At 37.6% G+C, this 18,358-nt stretch overlaps 1 protein-coding gene across 8 annotated transcripts in view; it reads left to right on the forward strand.

Moving 5' to 3' along the window:
• The window catches only part of SULF2 (sulfatase 2), a 904,152-nt gene that overhangs the window by 683,770 nt on the left and 202,024 nt on the right, over positions 1–18,358 (forward strand). For 7 of the 8 annotated variants that reach the window (XM_053690481.1, XM_053690402.1, XM_053690933.1 and 4 more), the window contains one exon: positions 3,179–3,425. In XM_053690481.1, the coding sequence (XP_053546456.1) occupies positions 3,248–3,425 (178 nt within the window). In that variant the 5' untranslated portion in view covers positions 3,179–3,247. Of the gene's footprint in view, positions 1–2,379; positions 2,397–3,178; positions 3,426–18,358 lie in introns of those variants that run through there. The other variant, XM_053690873.1, reaches the window with a different exon arrangement.

Genomic DNA, 18,358 nt, shown 5'->3' on the forward strand with positions numbered 1-18,358 from the left:
TATTTAAAATACACCCTGCTGACCTCTTAAGGCTAACCCACATATCTGTTATTGGTTTTAACAGAGAAGAACACAATGCATTTCATACTAACTTTATGACCATGACTAGCCTTGTTGTCTGCAGACTAAAGCCCTGATTGGCTCCTCCAAATAAGGAAAATGATTGATGGAGTTTGGTTACTGAAAAACAATTGCAGTAAAAAAGGCATTAATTTATTCATTTAGACATGGCTGATTTTTTTTTTCTATAGCAAAGTAATGTCTTGTAATTATAAGGTGTTTCCTGTCCCTTTAACCCCTAAATGTAGTCACCAATCAGCAAGTGCTACCCAGGGTTCTGAACCAAAAATGTCCAACTCCTAATCTTACATTCCTGCTTTTTCTAATAAAGATACCAAGAAAACAAAGAAAAATTGATAATATGAGTAAATTAGAAAGTTGCTTAACATTGCATTCTCTACCTGAATCATGAAAGAAAAAAAAATGGTTTCCATATCCCTTTAAGGGCCAGTGACTTGTACGTCGCTGGTCTTTCTATGGGGTTTGTATAATTAATAGTGTGGTCTCACCATCAGCCGTGAGACCGCACTATTTCCTGTGACCAGAAGAGAGGAGGGGAGGGTGTAGTAGCTTGGTACCGCTGTTTGCGTTGGGACCTACACTATTATAAACATGAAAACCCTTCTTAACGACTGGCGACGTATATGGTATGTTGTGGTCGTTAAGGGGTTAAAGGTACATTAAACACTTTCAGATGTAATATAAAATGATAAATTGTATATATCTGCAATATACTTTCATTATTTATTTATTGTGTCCCCTTTTCCTATAATCCATTCTGAAATTGTGAGCTTTTCAGTTACTGCTAGAAATGGAAGCGCAGAACACTGTTCTATACCACAATGGCTGCACACTCTAGTGACCTTTTTACAACCGTCCCTAATTGGCCACAGCAGAGAAGGTAACCTAAGTTACAACATGGCAGCTCCCACTGTTTTATAGACACTCATAGTTACCAACAGATTTTTTTTGTCCCTGGAAATGTACCTGAAAATCTCTTTTGCACAACATTTGTTGTTTGCATATATATATATATATATATATATATATATATATATATATATATATATATATATATATATATATATATACACACACATACATAGATACAGATAGATGATAAATAGATATAGTGTATTATATAAATATAATTCATTCCTAATGGAATATTGTTATTATTATTGAATGGGTTCACATATTATGATTATGATGCTGTGTTGTAAAAATAACCATATGCCCAGAATGTGTTCCAGAGACTGGGTAGGTGTAAGAGCTTGGTGCTGTAATCTGTATAATAAACTATGGATAAGTCTAAATTATACTATTACTTTCAAATGGGTGTGTTTTGATTGCAGAACTGAGTGGGCGGAGCAGTTGAACAGTAGATCGTAAATACTCCAGTAACCCGCTTGCTTGCTCTGCTGCAAAGTGTCCCTGGAATTTTTTTTTTTAAATGTTGGCAACTATGGACACTAAAACTTTACACTTGTTTTGTCAATATTTAAGCAGCTAATGAAACTTTCAAAAATACATCTACATGTTCTTAGACTAATCTTTTCTTTGAATGCATCATTCCATCTAGCATTTATTTAGTGTTTAATGTCCCTATAACATGCTTCCTTGCCTATCTCTCCATTTCCTGGACATTAAACTTAAAAAAAAAAGTTTATCATGCTTCAAAACATAAAAATATGTTTTATAGAATGTGTTAAGCAGAAGCTTTTTAAACTGATATTGAAACTTACAGGAAATATATGTTTGTCAGTCAATGAGCATTCTGTCTATAGGGAAGAATTGGATACAAAGGATATGTCCATCAGTTTTGTTGATTGAGAGAGGCAACTCCACCAACATTAAAACAAGCAGTGTTAGCTGGAACCAAACAAAGGAAACTAATACAAACGAAAACAACCTGAATTGAATGCCCTTTTAACTTATACAAAGGCTGAATATTATTTATTATATTATAAACATTTAGAACTGTTTGATGGAGTATTCAATCTTGCTCTTTCATACCCTTAAAGTGATTGTAAACTTTACTGAATAAAAGCCCAGTATCAAAAAATAATTTTAAAAACAGGGGCACCTTAATTCATTTAAGTTTACAAAGACGCTTATTTTTTTAAAATACTTACCATTGCATTATGGTGAACATAACGCTGATCCTCCGCCCGCATCTCCAACTTCCTTTAGCATATAGATGAAGATTCCGGCCCCCTTTAGCGTCCAGCTCGTGAGGCATGAACGATTCTAGAAAGCCAGTTTTGTCATCCATTTGCTAAAGAAAGCAGGAGATGTTGTCAAATGATCAGTGCTGTGTTTTCCATAACGCAAAGGTAAGTAATTTAAGTATTATTTAAAAAAAATAAGCGTTGTAAAGTTTAATGAATTAAAGTGCCCCCATTTTTAAGATTATTTTTTGATACTGGGCTTTAATTTATTAAAGTTTACAATCACTTTAAATTATATATTGCTTTTATTAGCAAAGGGACAAGAATAGTACACTTTAAAAAGGATGTACAAAATGTAACTTGTTCTGAAAGTGTGTGATAGTCCACTACTTTACAGCCAAAATCATTTTTGCAACAGTTGAAGGTCTAAGAAAATTGTTATTTTTGTTCAGGTATATTTGTAGTATACAATGTTATGATCCTATTCCATGCATATAGTGAGATATACGAAAATATACGGTGTTTGTACCTGAGATTTTATAGATATTTGACAAACGTTTACAAACTAGGAAAGAAAGACTACGTGGATATATGCTATACTTCATTATCCGTGATAAAACATTGGTTTGTACAAAGTGCATTATAGGCCAGCATATTTTGAAACAATATGTCATATAACCGTGCAAGACAAATTTATTTAAAAAAAAAAAAAAAAAGTTTTGTGTTATCCACTTGGCTATAGGCTAATAGGGGATTTTATACAGTTGTATACTTAAAATTAATGTAAAAATTATTTATTTTCCAAAAAATATAACTTTAGAATTGACAGTTATTTTCAAGTTAAGAATCAGCCTGATCTGAAGTCTACTAATGACGTTTCTTAATGACCAGTTTTGGTGACTTAGAGAAACTTAAACGTTTATGTACTGTTTTTTGTTTATTTACAGTTCCATAGACCTCCACTCAGAAGCCTCCTGGTAAAGACCTAAGATAATTATAGGAGCCTACTAAACAAAATGGGGCAGCAGCAAATTATTGTCCTTGCACTATTAGCGGTGATCATCGCCCCTTTAATAGAAGCAAATCTTCCCCTCTTGTCCAAGCAACGCCTTAAAGGAAGATTCCAAAGGGACCGTCGGAATATTCGTCCCAACATTATACTTGTTCTCACTGATGACCAAGATGTTGAACTTGGTAAGTTATACAGAATTACAGCATCACTCTGCATTTATATTTAATTAATAATGTGCGTAATCTATCTGCACAGCCTAGAGTTTTCCAAATTTTGCATATTGATGTGAACTAGTTTTTTGTTTTTTTTAAAGAGCGTGATTATTAAAGTAAGTGAATTATGAAATATGTATCAAATGATTTATCTACCAAAGTTCTCAGACTTTAATGGTGAATTTTGTAGAAAAATACATAAAAAAACTTTGTGATTGACCTCTTTATGTCTGAAGAGAAGAAGCCTTAACAAAATTATCAAATAAATGATATAGCTTTCTTGGATAAATTATTTTGAAAACGATTAATGTCCTTGTAGGAGCACCATACTTGTTTACTGTCTAGTGTTGGGTATTTATATTATATCCCAAAAATATAAGTTTTTAAGTAGGGATGCTGTTTATTTTTCAGAAAACACAAACCTAAAACACAATCCTAAAGCTAGGACTGTTCCAAACATTTCGGAACACTTAACAATTTTGATGTAAGATTATTACATCTGTATGTGTATCTTTATATGTTTTCAATAGTTTACATTTGAATCTATTTTACAATAAAGCACATTTTAACAATATTTTACTAATTATTAGTGTCTTCTTTTGTGGAATCACTTAAAAAAATGTAAGACTGTATCTAACTTTGGCACAGCTGCCTAGAGCTGCAATGCTTGTGAAGGGATAAAAACCTGTAAGAAATATAAAATAGTTTTGTGCCTGATATGTTAGGTAATCTGTCACAAGTTTCTTATGCTTCCTAGAGATAGAGAAACCTCAGAAAAATTATAGCTTTTGAGTTAAGAAGACACATAGGAAGCTCTGTATTTATATTTCAAAGGATTCTGATCTATAAATTCTGGAAGTGTTTTCCTTCCATAAGGCAGGGAGAGTTCATAACTTAATTTCCTTACTGTTGGGAAATACAACACCTGGCCACCAGGAGGAGGCTTAAATATCCCTCCCACTTCCCCTATCCCCCAGTCATTCTTTGCCTTTCGTCACTATAGGAGGTGGCAGAAAAGTGTCAGAAGATTTGGATAGTCCTGTAATGGGTATGTTCCCTTCAAGGAAAGGACTGGAATTGCATTTCACTGCTTGCTGTTACACACTCAAGTCCATATCAGAGGGGTCACTAAATGACTGTCACACTTGAGAGGCTGTCCCTGTTCACAGCATGGATCCTGGAAGTAAGATTGTTTTCTATATACATTGCTATACAGGGTCACGGTGTGGCTCCTTTATGCCTGGATAGGATCAAGGCTTAATATCTCCTTCAGGGAGATTATTTGAACAGCAAGGGGTTATTTATAACTGCTTTTATGTGAGAGTTTTTTGGACTCGTAGACGGTGTGCTTTTGGCTTGGAACAAACAGGTTTCACTTTCGTTTTTTGTGTGTTGCGCAGCTCATAATAGCTTGGCACCTTTTTCATAGCAGGGGAAGTCCTGTTCTATGCATTACGCTGGTAAAGCGTACTACTATCCCTCTGGTGTATAGTTCCTCTTTTAGAGAGCCTATGGATAAGAAAATGGAAACCTTTCTGAGGAAGATGTTTCAACATACTAGGTTTTTATTTCAACCGGCGGCAGCTGTAACCGCTGTTGCTGGAGCAGTTACCTACTGGTGCGACACTCTGTCGGAGCTCATTGAGGTGAAGACTCCCCTCGAGGATATTCAGGAGAGAATTAAGGCTCTGAGAATTGCTAACTCCTTCATCTGTGACGTGAATATGCAGTTTATTCGCATAAATGCAAAGGTCCTAGCCCGCCAGGCTCTCTAGTTGAATTCTTGGTCTATGGATATGACTTCTAAATCCAGACTCCTTTCTCTTCCTTTCAAGGGGAAGGTTTTATTCGGTCCAGGGCCGGACTCCATTATTTCTACGGTTACCAGAGGGAAAGGGGCCTTCCTACCGCAGGATAAGAAAAATAGGCCTAAGAGACGTCAATTGTCTAATTTTCGTTCCTTTCATTCTGACAAATCTCAACGACCGCAATCCTCATCCAAGTCCGGGCAGCCCGAAAGTACTTGGAAGCCGGCTCAGTCCTGGAATAAGTCCAAACAGACTAAGAAGCTTGCCAAAAACAAATCGGCATGAAGGGGCGGCCCCATATCCGGGATCGGATCGTGTAGGGGGCAGACTGTCTCTTTTTTCAGACGATTGGTTCCAGGATGTTCAGGATCCTTTAGTCCTGGAGGTTGTATCTCATGGATACCGGATAGGATTCAAGTTGCATCCGCCCAGGAGCAGATTCCTACTCTCCAGTCTGTCTACAAGACCAGAAAAGAGGGCTGCCTTCTTTGGCTGTGTACTGGATCTCTCCTCTCTAGCAGTAATTGTCCTGGTTCCTACAGCAGAAAGAGGTTTGGGGTTTTATTCAAACCTTTTCATGGTTCCAAAGAAGGAGGGAACTTTTCGTCCAATTCTGTACCTAAAGTGCCTAAACTAGTTTCTAAGTGTTCCCTCTTTCAAGATAGAGACAATACGGAGACCCTCAGTGGCTCAGTGTATGGAGGTGATCAGACTCATGGTGTCCTGTATAGACATCATTCCTTTTGCCAGATTTCATCTCAGACCCTTACAACTATGCATGCTGAGACAATGGAGCGGAAACCATTCAGATCTGTTTCAACAGATCGTGTTGGACAACCTGTCGAGAGACTCGCTCTCTTGGTGGCTCTGTCCAGATCATCTGTCCCAAGGCACATGCTTCTCGAGACCGTCCTGTGAGATTGTGACTATGGATGCAAGCCTTTCCGGCTGGGGAGCCGTTTGGGGTGCCATGAAGGCACAAGGTCTGTGGACTCAGGAGTCCACTTTTCTGATCAATATTTTGGAATGCCAGGCAATCTTCAATGCCTTGAAGGCTTGGCCCCTTCTTGGTTTGTCCCAGTTTATCAGATTTCAATCAGACAATATAACCTTGGTTGCCTACATCAACCATCAGGGGGGAAAGATAAGTTTGTTTCACCCAGGGGAATGGTCTCTCCACCCGAGGTGTTTGTAGAGATATGCAATGAGTGGGGGACACCAGAAATAGATCTCATGGCATCCCGCCTCAATACCAAGCTACCCAGGTATGGGTCGAGGGGTCCTCAGGCAGAATTGATAGATGCCCTATCAGTACCATGGAGGTCCAGACTCATGTATCTTTTTCCTTCATTACCGCTTCTTCCTCGTGGGGTGGCTCGCATCAAGCAGGAGCGAGCATCAGTGATTCTGATTGCTCCATCATGGCCGTGAAGGACGTGGTTTGCGGATCTGGTGGGGATGTCCTCATCTTCTCAGTGGAGGTTACCTTGTCGCAGAGATCTGCTGATACAGGGTCCCTTGGTTCATCAAAATCTAAATTCTCTGAGGCGGACTGCATGGAGATTGAACGCTTAGTCTTAGCCAAGAGAGGGTTCTCTAAGAGTGTTATCGACACTCTGGGTTAAGCTCGTAAGCCAGTTACTCGTCATATCTACCATAAGGTGTGGAGAACTTGTAATGGTGTGAAGAGCGAGGCTTTTTCTGGTATAAGGTTAAGGTTGCCAGAATTTTATTTTTTCTTCAGGATGGACTTGAGAAGGGTCTATCTGCTAGTTCCCTGAAGGGACAGATATTGGCCCTATCGGTGTTACTGCACAAGAGATTGGCTGAGCTTCCGGATGTGCAGTCCATTGTTAAAGCTCTATCAGACCTTTGTTTAGATCTGGGGCTCTGCCTTGGAGCCTAAATCTTGTTCTTAGTGTTTTACAGCAGGCTCCGTTTGAGCCTATGCATACTGTTGACATTAAATTGTTATCTTGGAAGGTTCTTTTTTTGCTGGCTATTGCCTTTGCGGGCAGAGCTTCTGAGATTTCTGCTTTACAATGTGAATCCCCTTATCTTGTTTTCCATGCTTAAAAGGCGTTTTTTACATACTAAATTGGGGTTCCTCCCTAAGGGGGTGTCGAACCGTAACATTATTAAAAAAAATTGTTGTTCCTTCCTTGTGTCCTAATCCTTCTTCAGCGAAGGAACGCTTGATTCACAATCTGGATGTGGTTTGTGCCTTGAAGTTCTATCTTCAGGCTACTAAGGAATTCAGACAATCTTCCTCTTTGTTTGTCATTTATACAGGGAATTGTAATGGGCAGAAGGCTACTATGACTTCCCTATCTTTCTGGTTGAGGAGTGTCATCCGCTTAGCTTATGAGACAGCAGGGCGACAGCCTCCTGAGAGGATTATGGCTCATTCCACTAGAGCAGTGGCTTCCTCCTGGGCTTTTAAGAATGAAGTCTCTATGGATCAGACTTGTAAGGCGGCTACCTGGTCCTCCTTACACACTTTTCTAAATTTTACAAGTTTGATGTGTTTGCTTTGGCTGAAGCAGCTTTTGTGAGAAAGTTTTGCAGGCTGTGGTGTTCTCAGAATGGGGTTTGCCTCTTTTTTTGTTCTCTCCCGTTATTCCTTCAGTGTCCTCTAGAGCTTGGGTATAGTTTTCCCAACAGTAAGGAATGAAGTTGTGGACTCTCCCTGCCTTATGGAAGGAAAAGATAATTTATGCTTACCAGATAAATTCTTTTCCTTCCTGGCAGGGAGAGTCCACGACCCTGCTCGCAATTTATTTTTTGATGGATGGCTCCCTTTTTATATTATTTCTTCTGGCACCTTTATACCCTGATGTTTCTCCTACTTTTCCTTGTTCCCTCGGCAGAATGACTGGGGGATAGGGGAAGTAGGAGGGATATTTAAGCCTTTGGCTGGGGTGTCTTTGCCTCCTCCTGGTAGCCAGGTGTTGTATTTCCCAACAGTAAGGAATGAAATTGTGGACTCTTCCTGCCAGGAAAGAAAGGAATTTATCTGGTAAGCATAAATTATGTTTTCTATAAGGTTAACTCCAGAAGGAGTTTAGACTCTGTATTACTTGTAATCCCTTCACCCATATCGCTGCAGTTCTTTGTCATGTGGTGCAAGTGCTAGAGTACCGCTGCATTTAATAGAAATACGGCGATCTTGTCTGTAGTCCTTGTAGTCCTGGTTGTCACTTCTGACTCAGTTGTTTATGGACAGTGGGCTTCTGCCTTCATATGATAAGGGAGCACTGATTGTGCTCACTTTACCATATGAAGCCAGATCGCCGATCATTATATGCAGTGACACTGTCTATAACGATCTTTCATTAGTGCTGCTGGGAGGGAAGGAGGGAAGCAGGTGGGCGGCCCAGTGGAGGATGGGGGGGAGGGGCGGTTTCCCTACACTATGACAAATTGATTTGGAAGGTAGAGGGAGGAATGGGTCCCTACAATACAGAAATATATGGGTTTGAGGCGGAGGTGTGTTCCTACACTGCAGAAAAATAGTGATTGTTTGGAGGGGGCGGTGGGGTTGAGAGGGATTCCTCCACTGCAGGAAAAAAATATATCTAATAAATAAAATAAAAAGCAATATTTTTTTACTGGCAGATTGTCTGCCAGTAACAAACATGGGGGGATCCCTACACTAAAGACAATGAAAAAAAAATACTGTTTGGGAGGGATCAGGTAGGGGTGATCATAAAATCCAGTCAGCGTTAGTGTTTTAAATCTCCTGATATAATATACATTAAATACTGTATCATTGGAAGGTACATTTTATAATATTTGATTTAAATGATGATATCCCAAATAACACAGGATTTTGATACAGCATTTAATGTATATTATATCAGGAGATTTCGCGCTGACTGGATTTATGATTGTCACATAATGAAGCTGCCTATTATACACTATGTAACATATCAGCACCACACTAATTTATGAACACTGTGATAGTTAAATCTACTCCTAATCACATAGAACATAATGGATATAATACACCATTATGGGAATCTAGTGTGAATAAAATATATATCTGGATAGCTGCAAGTAGTGCAGAGTACAAAGTCAAACTATATGGAAATGAAATATGCACAATCGTATAATATATGAATTTGTATTCCAGATAACTATATACTCTAAGGGGCAAACTTAAGATCACGATCACATACAGGGTTACTGATATGTTCAACTGATTCCCTTTACCGGAGGATATTTCATATGACGATAATAACAATGGTAACCACCCTCAGCCTTACGTCATCTACCCAGTATACGGTTATGAGCTGCTGTTACATGCCCCCTAGAATAGACAAGTAATTGTGATTCGCTATAGAGTTCTAACATCCGGTCTAGCGGATGTTAGAACTGATTGGATTAGCAGCATACGTAATCCAATTGGGGAATAAGAGGGCGTCGGACGGCCAGGAAGCTTCCGATTGGCTGATTACCGTAACTCTACAGTGTATAAGATATAGTGGCACCCGGGCTTCTGTTTGCAAACATTTTTAACATTGACAGGCTGCTTAGTCAGCAGAAACGCGTTTGTAACTATTTACACTATTTGGTATGTCTCTCACCCCTGACACCTGATGCCGACGGCTGCAGATATTGGTCAGGAAACAGGGGGGCGATTGTACATTTTATCTTTAGTTATTTTGAATTGTTGGCTACTTTATAATAGCGATTCTCCCTCTCTTTTAATATGATACAAATAAAATATATAGATTTTAATTAGTCATTATTACTCTTTTCACTAGGGAAGAGTGCTTATTTAAACCCCTACTTTGGTTAGACTCTTTCCAACTTTTTGTTCTTTATGTTAGTTATCCTTTGGGGGTAAGCACCGGACTACTAATCCATTATTCCCTTACCTTGACTTTATACTCGTGCCAGCTTTGTAAAACCCTATTTTTCATTGATATTGTATGTTTTGAGTGGCACTTAAGCCTCTCTATTTCTTCTTACATTGCTAGAGCACAGTTATTTAATGGCGACCTTTGATTTAGGCGCAGAAATGCAGAAATGGTCTGACGATATTAACAATTTAACTTCTGATTTAAGAAATAAACACAACTCAGAATTAAACAGTACAGGGGAATGGTTGAAACCACTAAAAGACTTAAAGAAGATCAGAAAAAAAACAAATAAAGGGACAATGGAACATAGGAATGTATAAAAAATAGTGCGATTCCTAGAGGCCTACGATTAAAAATGTTCCCTACTTTTTGTAATCTTAAACCTGAACTAAAGTCTAAGTGGGAGGGGGCACTCACTGACTGCTCTCTCAAATTTAATGGCTTTTTGATTGAGCATGAATCAGATAAGAAGTGATGGATGAACTGACTAGAATTAGTGATGACCTTAAACAGTTTGCGACTCAAGATGACTTCCAGAAATCTTATGTTAAAACAAAGACAGAAGTGGAAAAATTTGCTAAATTTATATCAGATAAAAAGGAAAGAAAAATTGACAGAGACCTGTCAGACTATGCTCAGGGCAAAGTTTATCTGTGAAGTCATACCCCTAACACGAACATAGATTCTGATACATCAGATAAGAACTGTGACACCACGGATGCTGAGCTCTCTGATGGAAAAAATCTACGTAGATCCATACTTAGCAAAAAATCAAAACCACACATTAATATTGGAAGTACCCCTTTAGGAGTAGGACAAGAAGGGGAAGAAGGCATCCAACCCCGTACGAGAAGACAAGTATGGTTCAGTCTGAAAAATCACTCACACAGCCACAAGAACCAATCTCACAAAAACCAATCATACAAGTAGAACCACAAAATCCTGATATATTTGATATCAATATGGTGAACTCTAATATGCCCAACTCTGAATCTAACTCTAACTTTAATTTCGTAAATCTGTCAGATATTAGTCTGACAGAAACACACATTTCAGCTTTAAAGAGAGGTATATCTTATGTTCCAAAAACTCACATAGACAAATTTGATGTCATTAAGGACACACATTTATTTGTGAGAAAAATTCTGTTGAAAAAATATTTCTCTGATTCTGGGGACCCTAACGGTTTATCTGTAACAGATAAAGTGGCTCTTAATAATGTATTAATTACTCTTCTGGGGGAATCTGAATTGAATGATACCACCACAGGAGAAGATTGGCTTAAAATTCTTAAACTCAAGTCACATTTCGTTCCTCCGATTAACATATCGCCCCAATCCATTACATTTCTTAATTTAGTCTGTAATGACATAATGACAATACAGGAATCTAATTCTAATATACAAGTTAACATGTCTAAATCAGAAATGGAAGCCATCGTTGAGATGTCTAGTTGGACTGATGTCCAGATTAAAAACAGCGATAAAGGTGGAAACATTGTGATATGGCCAACTACTATGTTCATAACAGAAGCACTTAAACAACTCAATAATTCTAAGAATTATAAAAAACTGTTAGGGAATCCCACAGAAGGTTTTCATGATAAATATAACAGATTGATAGATACTGCTCTTAATCAGAAGGTGATCGATAAAAAAGAACACACTTTCCTCACAGTTAGTAACCAAAGGGTAGCTACTCTGTATTTGCTACCTAAAATACATAAAGACATCATGTGCCCCCTGGGGAGACCAATCGTTTCTGGGATTGGTTCTCTCACAGAAAGAGCGAGCAAATACATAGACGCTAGGCTACGAAAAGTAGTGGAAACTCTTCCATCATACACACGTGACACAATTCATGTATTAAACAAGATCCAAAATACCAAAGTAAACACAGAATCTATACTTGTTACATGTGACGTTGAGTCACTATATACCAGTATACAGACTGATTGGGATATCAAAGCTGTTGCTCATTTCCTGGAGAAAGATGAAAACATGGAGGATGAAACCAAAGAGTTCATCACTAAATTGTTGAAATTTATTTTGACACACAATTACTTTGTCTTTGATGACAAATTTTATCTCCAGATATGTGGCACTGCTTTGGGCACATCTTGTGCCCCCACATATGCCAATATATACCTAGGCTGGTGGGAAGAGATGGTAGTATTCCATACATTTATGAATAACTACACTCAATACATCTCCCACTGGTCTAGGTATATAGATGACATTCTGTTTATATGGCAGGGCCCTATTGTTTTACTTGAGGAATTTTTTAAAGTTCTGAATTCTAATCCGTTCGGGCTATTTCTAACATATAAAACCAGTACTGATAAGGTGGAATTCCTTGATCTGACTATACACAAGGGAAATGATGGTTTAAGGACAGAGGCATTCAGGAAGCAAACTGCAACCAACAACATACTGCATGCCACAAATCATCATCACCCCTCTACCATTAGAGGTCTCCCATATGGAGAATATCTCAGGTTAAGGAGGAATTGTACCACCCAAGAGTCTTTTAAGAAAGCTGCAAGCTATCTGAGAAAGAGACTCCTTGATCGTGGCTACTCAAAGAAACTTCTACCCAGAGCATACCAAAAAGCCCTATATAAGGATAGAAACGATCTCCTAAAACCTAAAGAGCATCAAGTATCAGAAACTTTGAGATTTATTACCACTTACAATTGCCAAAGTGACAAATTAACAAAAATAGTTCAGAATCATTGGCATATTTTGAAAAGTGATGAGAAATTAAAAGAAATACTACCCGGTATGCCGTCTTTTACTTTTAGACGGGCTAGAAATCTTACAGATAATCTAACTTCCAGTCATTTCAATAGGCAAGGCAAAAAAACTCTTATATACAAAGGTTCTATCCCCTGCGGACATTGCAAAGTCTGCCAATATATGGTAAAAAAAAGAGAGGATAAAAGACAGATTTGACAAAATTTGGCACATTAAAACACATATCAATTGTCAAAGTACTGATGTGATATACTGTCTGTCATGCTCATGTGATGTTTACTATATTGGCATGACCACCCGCAAATTGGGTACCAGAGTAACTGAGCATCTTAGCAATATACGTAATGCCCGAAAAGATCTGGAGAAGGGTAAACAAATTACAAGTGTTGCTCGACACTTCCTTAAATACCACACTGGTAAACCCTTAACCTTTAAATGTTGGGTATTAGAACAATTGAAATCTGGGATTAGAGGAGGGAACAGTGACAAATTTCTACTCCAAAAAGAGACCCAGTGGATTTTTAAGCTAAATACTGTCATACCTAATGGTATGAACGAAGCAAACAATTATTGGGTATTTCTATAATTCTAGACAATTTCTCAATAGTCATATGATCTATATCTATTAATATTTCTCATTAACAGTGTCTTTAATTGTGGCAATCAGTTACCATCTTATTAATGTACTCCATAATAATTCAGCATCAATAGGTTTGATATCCAATGGGCATGACCGTTTAAGGATGAACATTTATGACATAACTAACTCTGCATACATTATCCACTATATTGAATAAGTGGGGGTTACTAACTGTATAAGTTATGCCATACTGGCAGTATGTGTATACAGGTCTAACCTCCTTAACTGTCCTTAACGTGATATTGTATTACATTTCCTATGAGGATGCAATGGAAGGTACATTTTATAATAATTGATTTAAATGATGACATCCCAAATAACACAGGATTTTGATTCAGCATTTAATGTATATTAGGAGATTTAAAACACTCACGCTGACTGGATTTATGATTGTCACATAATGAAGCTGCCTATTATACACTATGTAACATATCAGCACCACACTAATTTATGAACACTGTGATAGTTAAATCTACTCCTAATCACATAGAACATAATGGATATAATACACCATTATGGGAATCTAGTGTGAATAAAATATATATCTGGAAAGCTGCAAGTAGTGCAGAGTACAAAGTCAAACTATATGGAAATGAAATATGCACAATCGTATAATATATGGATTTGTATTCCAGATAACTATATACTCTAAGGGGCAAACTTAAGATCACGATCACATACAGGGTTACTGATATGTTCAACTGATTCCCTTTACCGGAGGATATTTCATATGACGATAATAACTCCTTAATGTGCCTGATAGGGCACCACTCATATAAAGTACGGATGTATGTTACCATACTCGTAAAACGGAGCTGATAACCGGCATAAGCCAATGTTTAACTGTTATAATATACATCTAACAATAATGAGTGACACAATAATATTATCCCATATGAGACTTCTTGGTAATGAGTGCTTGGTTTAACACGATCAGACTCGATATCAGTATTTCAAATTATTAGTGACTTACATTATTTATGTTTACTACAATGGTAACCACCCTCAGCCTTACATCATCTACCCAGTATATGGTTATGAGCTGCTGTTATACGCCCCCTAGAATAGACAAGTAATTGTGATTCGCTATAGAGGGGGCCGGTCTAGCGGATGTTAGAACTGATTGGATAAGCAGCATACGTGATACAATTGGAGAATAAGAGGGCGTCGGACGGCCAGGAAGCTTCCGATTGGCTGATTACCGTAACTCTACAGTGTATAAGATATGATGGCACCCGGGCTTCTGTTTGCAAACATTTTTAACATTGACAAAGGCTGCTTCGTCAGCCGAAACGCGTTTGTTACTATTTACACTATTTGGTATGTCTCTCACCCCTGACATCTGATGCCGACGGCTGCAGATATTGGCCAGGAAACATTTTATCTTTAGTTATTTTGAATTGTTGGCTACTTTATAATAGCGATTCTCCCTCTCTTTTAATATGATAAACAATAAAATATATAGATTTTAATTAGTCATTATTACTCTTTTCACTAGGGTAGAGTGCTTATTTAAACCACTACTTTGATTGGACTCTTTCCAACTTTTTGTTCTTTCTGTTTAAATTAAGTCATAGCAAAAATTCTAAAAATTCTCTGGTACTTTGGCCAAATGTTTCTCTGAAAGTAGGAAGTGAGGGGGTTAAGAAATCTCTGAAGGAAGAAATGAAAAGAAACGATAACCTGCCGATTCCTAACAAGCAAGACAATCTCTGAATCAGAATGTATAGGGGGTGCAATTAGGAGGGGCAAGCTGAGAGCCCATATATCCAATGGGGGAGCCCCTAAATTAATCCTCACAGGTGAAAATTTGGTCAGTGGTTGTACATCTGTGTATTAATCTATATAAACACACACATATATATATATATATATACCTGTATGTGTGTATATATATATATATATATATATATATATATATATCAGGGGCGTATTAAGGCATAGGCCAACAAGGCCGGTGCCTGGGGCAGCAGAATTTTGAGTCCCTAGGGCCACTCTACTGAACTCAGGGCCGGGTGGCTAAATCAACCAATTACAAATGACTTAAATGGCTGGCCCGGCTATTGCTATCCTATGGGATTGTATGTGGGTGCGCATGACGTGGTGACAGTGGAGGCGGAGCTCACTTGCGCAGCCTGGCCTGGACTGAGAGGGAATTCGGTATTCTTCCTGGCTCCACCGCGTGATTGAGACTCACAAAGACTACACAGTGCAGTGTGCACTACAACGTGACCACTGTGAAACAGCACATGCCTTTCTCCCTTCAATACATCTTCATTAGGCATTTAAATACTTAAACGGATTAGTCACTAAATACTTGTACATTTACTGTTTGCCTATCTATCATACATGCAAAGAATAAGTATTTATTGCTGAATCTATGCAACTATGTGACTTAAAACACAACTGAAAATATGTTGTATGCATTTAATACATTCAGAAACAATGCAAGTATATACTTTATTATGATTGTATCATGTGACTTTATCCCCTAGGATACAATTCCTAAACCTATCATAACTACTGTTGTATTTTTTAAGTACTTTTAAAGGCCAGTTTGTATATTCATTACATATTTATCCAAGCAGATATTTTGCTTAAATAACTGTCAATCACCAAAGAAGATGTTTAAGGTTAAACAACTACCTACTGACAATCTATCATACAGTACAGTGAAGGATATTTTTTTCTGATATAAACACTTTAATCATCTGACTTGCAAAATAATGTCTTAATATATATATATATATATATATATATATATATATATATATATATATATATAGAAACTTCTCAGAAAGAAGAGGCACTCACAGGTCTTAATAAGCAAAAAGTACTTTTATTAGTTCATAGGTTCAGTCAACGTTTCGGTCCTCGCAGGGACCTTTGTCAAGACTGTTCTCCAATATATCAGAGTCAAGCGGTCAGTTTCTACCTATTTACCATAGAGTGCACCCAGGCGTATACCATTAACAGTGAGTGCTTGGATCCCACTAACTTGCATATATATATATATATATATATATATATATATATATATATATATATATATATATATATATATATATATATATATATATATATATATATATATATATATATATATATATATATATATATATATATATATATATATATATATATATGTGTGTGTGTGTGTGTGTGTGTGTGTGTGAGTGACCAGAGTGAATGCAAGCCCTGGTGAACATCTACTTAAAAAGACTTTTTTTTCCATTTTTTTACACCCTGCCCCAAAAATATTATGTCTAAAAAAAAGCCTTAAACCTGGGGTGGGGTGGGGGGGGGCAGCAGAATTTTGAGTGCCTAGGGCAGCACTAAACCGAAATACGCCCCTGATATATATATATATATATGAATGTATGTTTTTAACACAATAATTTAAATAATTATAATGGTTTGTATAATCAGGTTTCACAAAAGTGGGATTTTCATATCATTTTAAGCAAATTGCTAGTTCTGGAATCTGATGTTCTGAAGACTAAAAATAAAAAATTAGTGCAGATTTCCAGTAAAGGATTACAGTAAACTTAAGTTTTGCATCAGTATCATACTTCTGTAAATGTCAGACTGCTCCCAACATGCAGGGGAAATGGGCTTCCTTTCCCTGTGTTCATTGGTAAAGTGTTCGCATGCAATGCACTCTCTGCACATGTTGCTTAGATTAAAAAACACTTTTAACACTTTCCTGTTTGCGTAAGAATATACACCCATTACAAAGAATTCATATCCATTACTTAGAAGCAGCCACAATTATAGGAAGATCTGGGGGCATCTCAGACCGCAATCTAAGTACTTAGAATTTATAAATGTGATAGGCGCTGTTCTAATCCATATTTCCATGACTATTCAGGAGCAAATTTCACGAATTTGACGATTTATCAGAACATTAAATTCAAGATTCTTTTTTTATTAAAGGGTTACATATGCAGTGTATAAATCACTATATAATGTACCTTCTTTACATATTTTGAACACCTCCCCCAGAGAGGCTGGGAGAGCATTTTGAGGAATTCAAAAGGATGACCCTGCAACATTCTGCAGTTTAAATAGGTCTTTTGGGCCAATTGCATTATACCACAAACTCCGTCTTTTGTTTTTTTGAGTTATTCCCACAAGTCATATTGTTTGTTTTGTTGTTTTTTAACACACCTGTCTCACTTCCCAGGGTAGGGGGCTACTACCCACCCTGATTTTGTTGTATATATGTATCTACCTAGTAATGCACAGCCTTATTTGCCAGAGCAGCCTGTTTTGGTGCTTAGATGGGGGGGGGGCGGGTGCTAAACCTCCATCCCAGAACACTCTAAAAGCTTGCTAGTAGATAAGACAATGTGATTCCCATAGAAGGGCTTGTTACTCCACGTTCTTAAAGGGACAGTGTACTGTTAAATTGTTTTTCCCTTAATGTGTTTCCAATTGCTTTTTTTTACCAGCGGCACAGTATAAAATGTATGAGCTTTGCTTTTTTAAGGTTTGTGTATATGAATTAGCTGATATTGGGGGATAGTTATCAATGTGTCAACTTTCCTGCCTTCGCCGGCCCAATATGCCGCCTAAGCTCGCCTACCATCGCCACCGCGGACCTGAAAAAATTTGCCTAAGTTATCAATAAATCTGTCAAAAAGCCAAGCACCAAGTACGGGGCGATGAGCAGCGGACTGTGAGAGTTATCACTCATCCGATCTCGCTGCTCTTCGGCTTTTTTACAGCTTTATTGCTAGCCTGTCACTAAGCACCCACACTATACTATACTGTTCTACCCCCTATACCGGCACCCCCGGAGCCCCCCGCAACTCAATAAAGTTATTAA

This window comes from Bombina bombina, chromosome 1 (assembly GCF_027579735.1).
Source record: "Bombina bombina isolate aBomBom1 chromosome 1, aBomBom1.pri, whole genome shotgun sequence".
Lineage (NCBI taxonomy): Eukaryota > Metazoa > Chordata > Amphibia > Anura > Bombinatoridae > Bombina > Bombina bombina.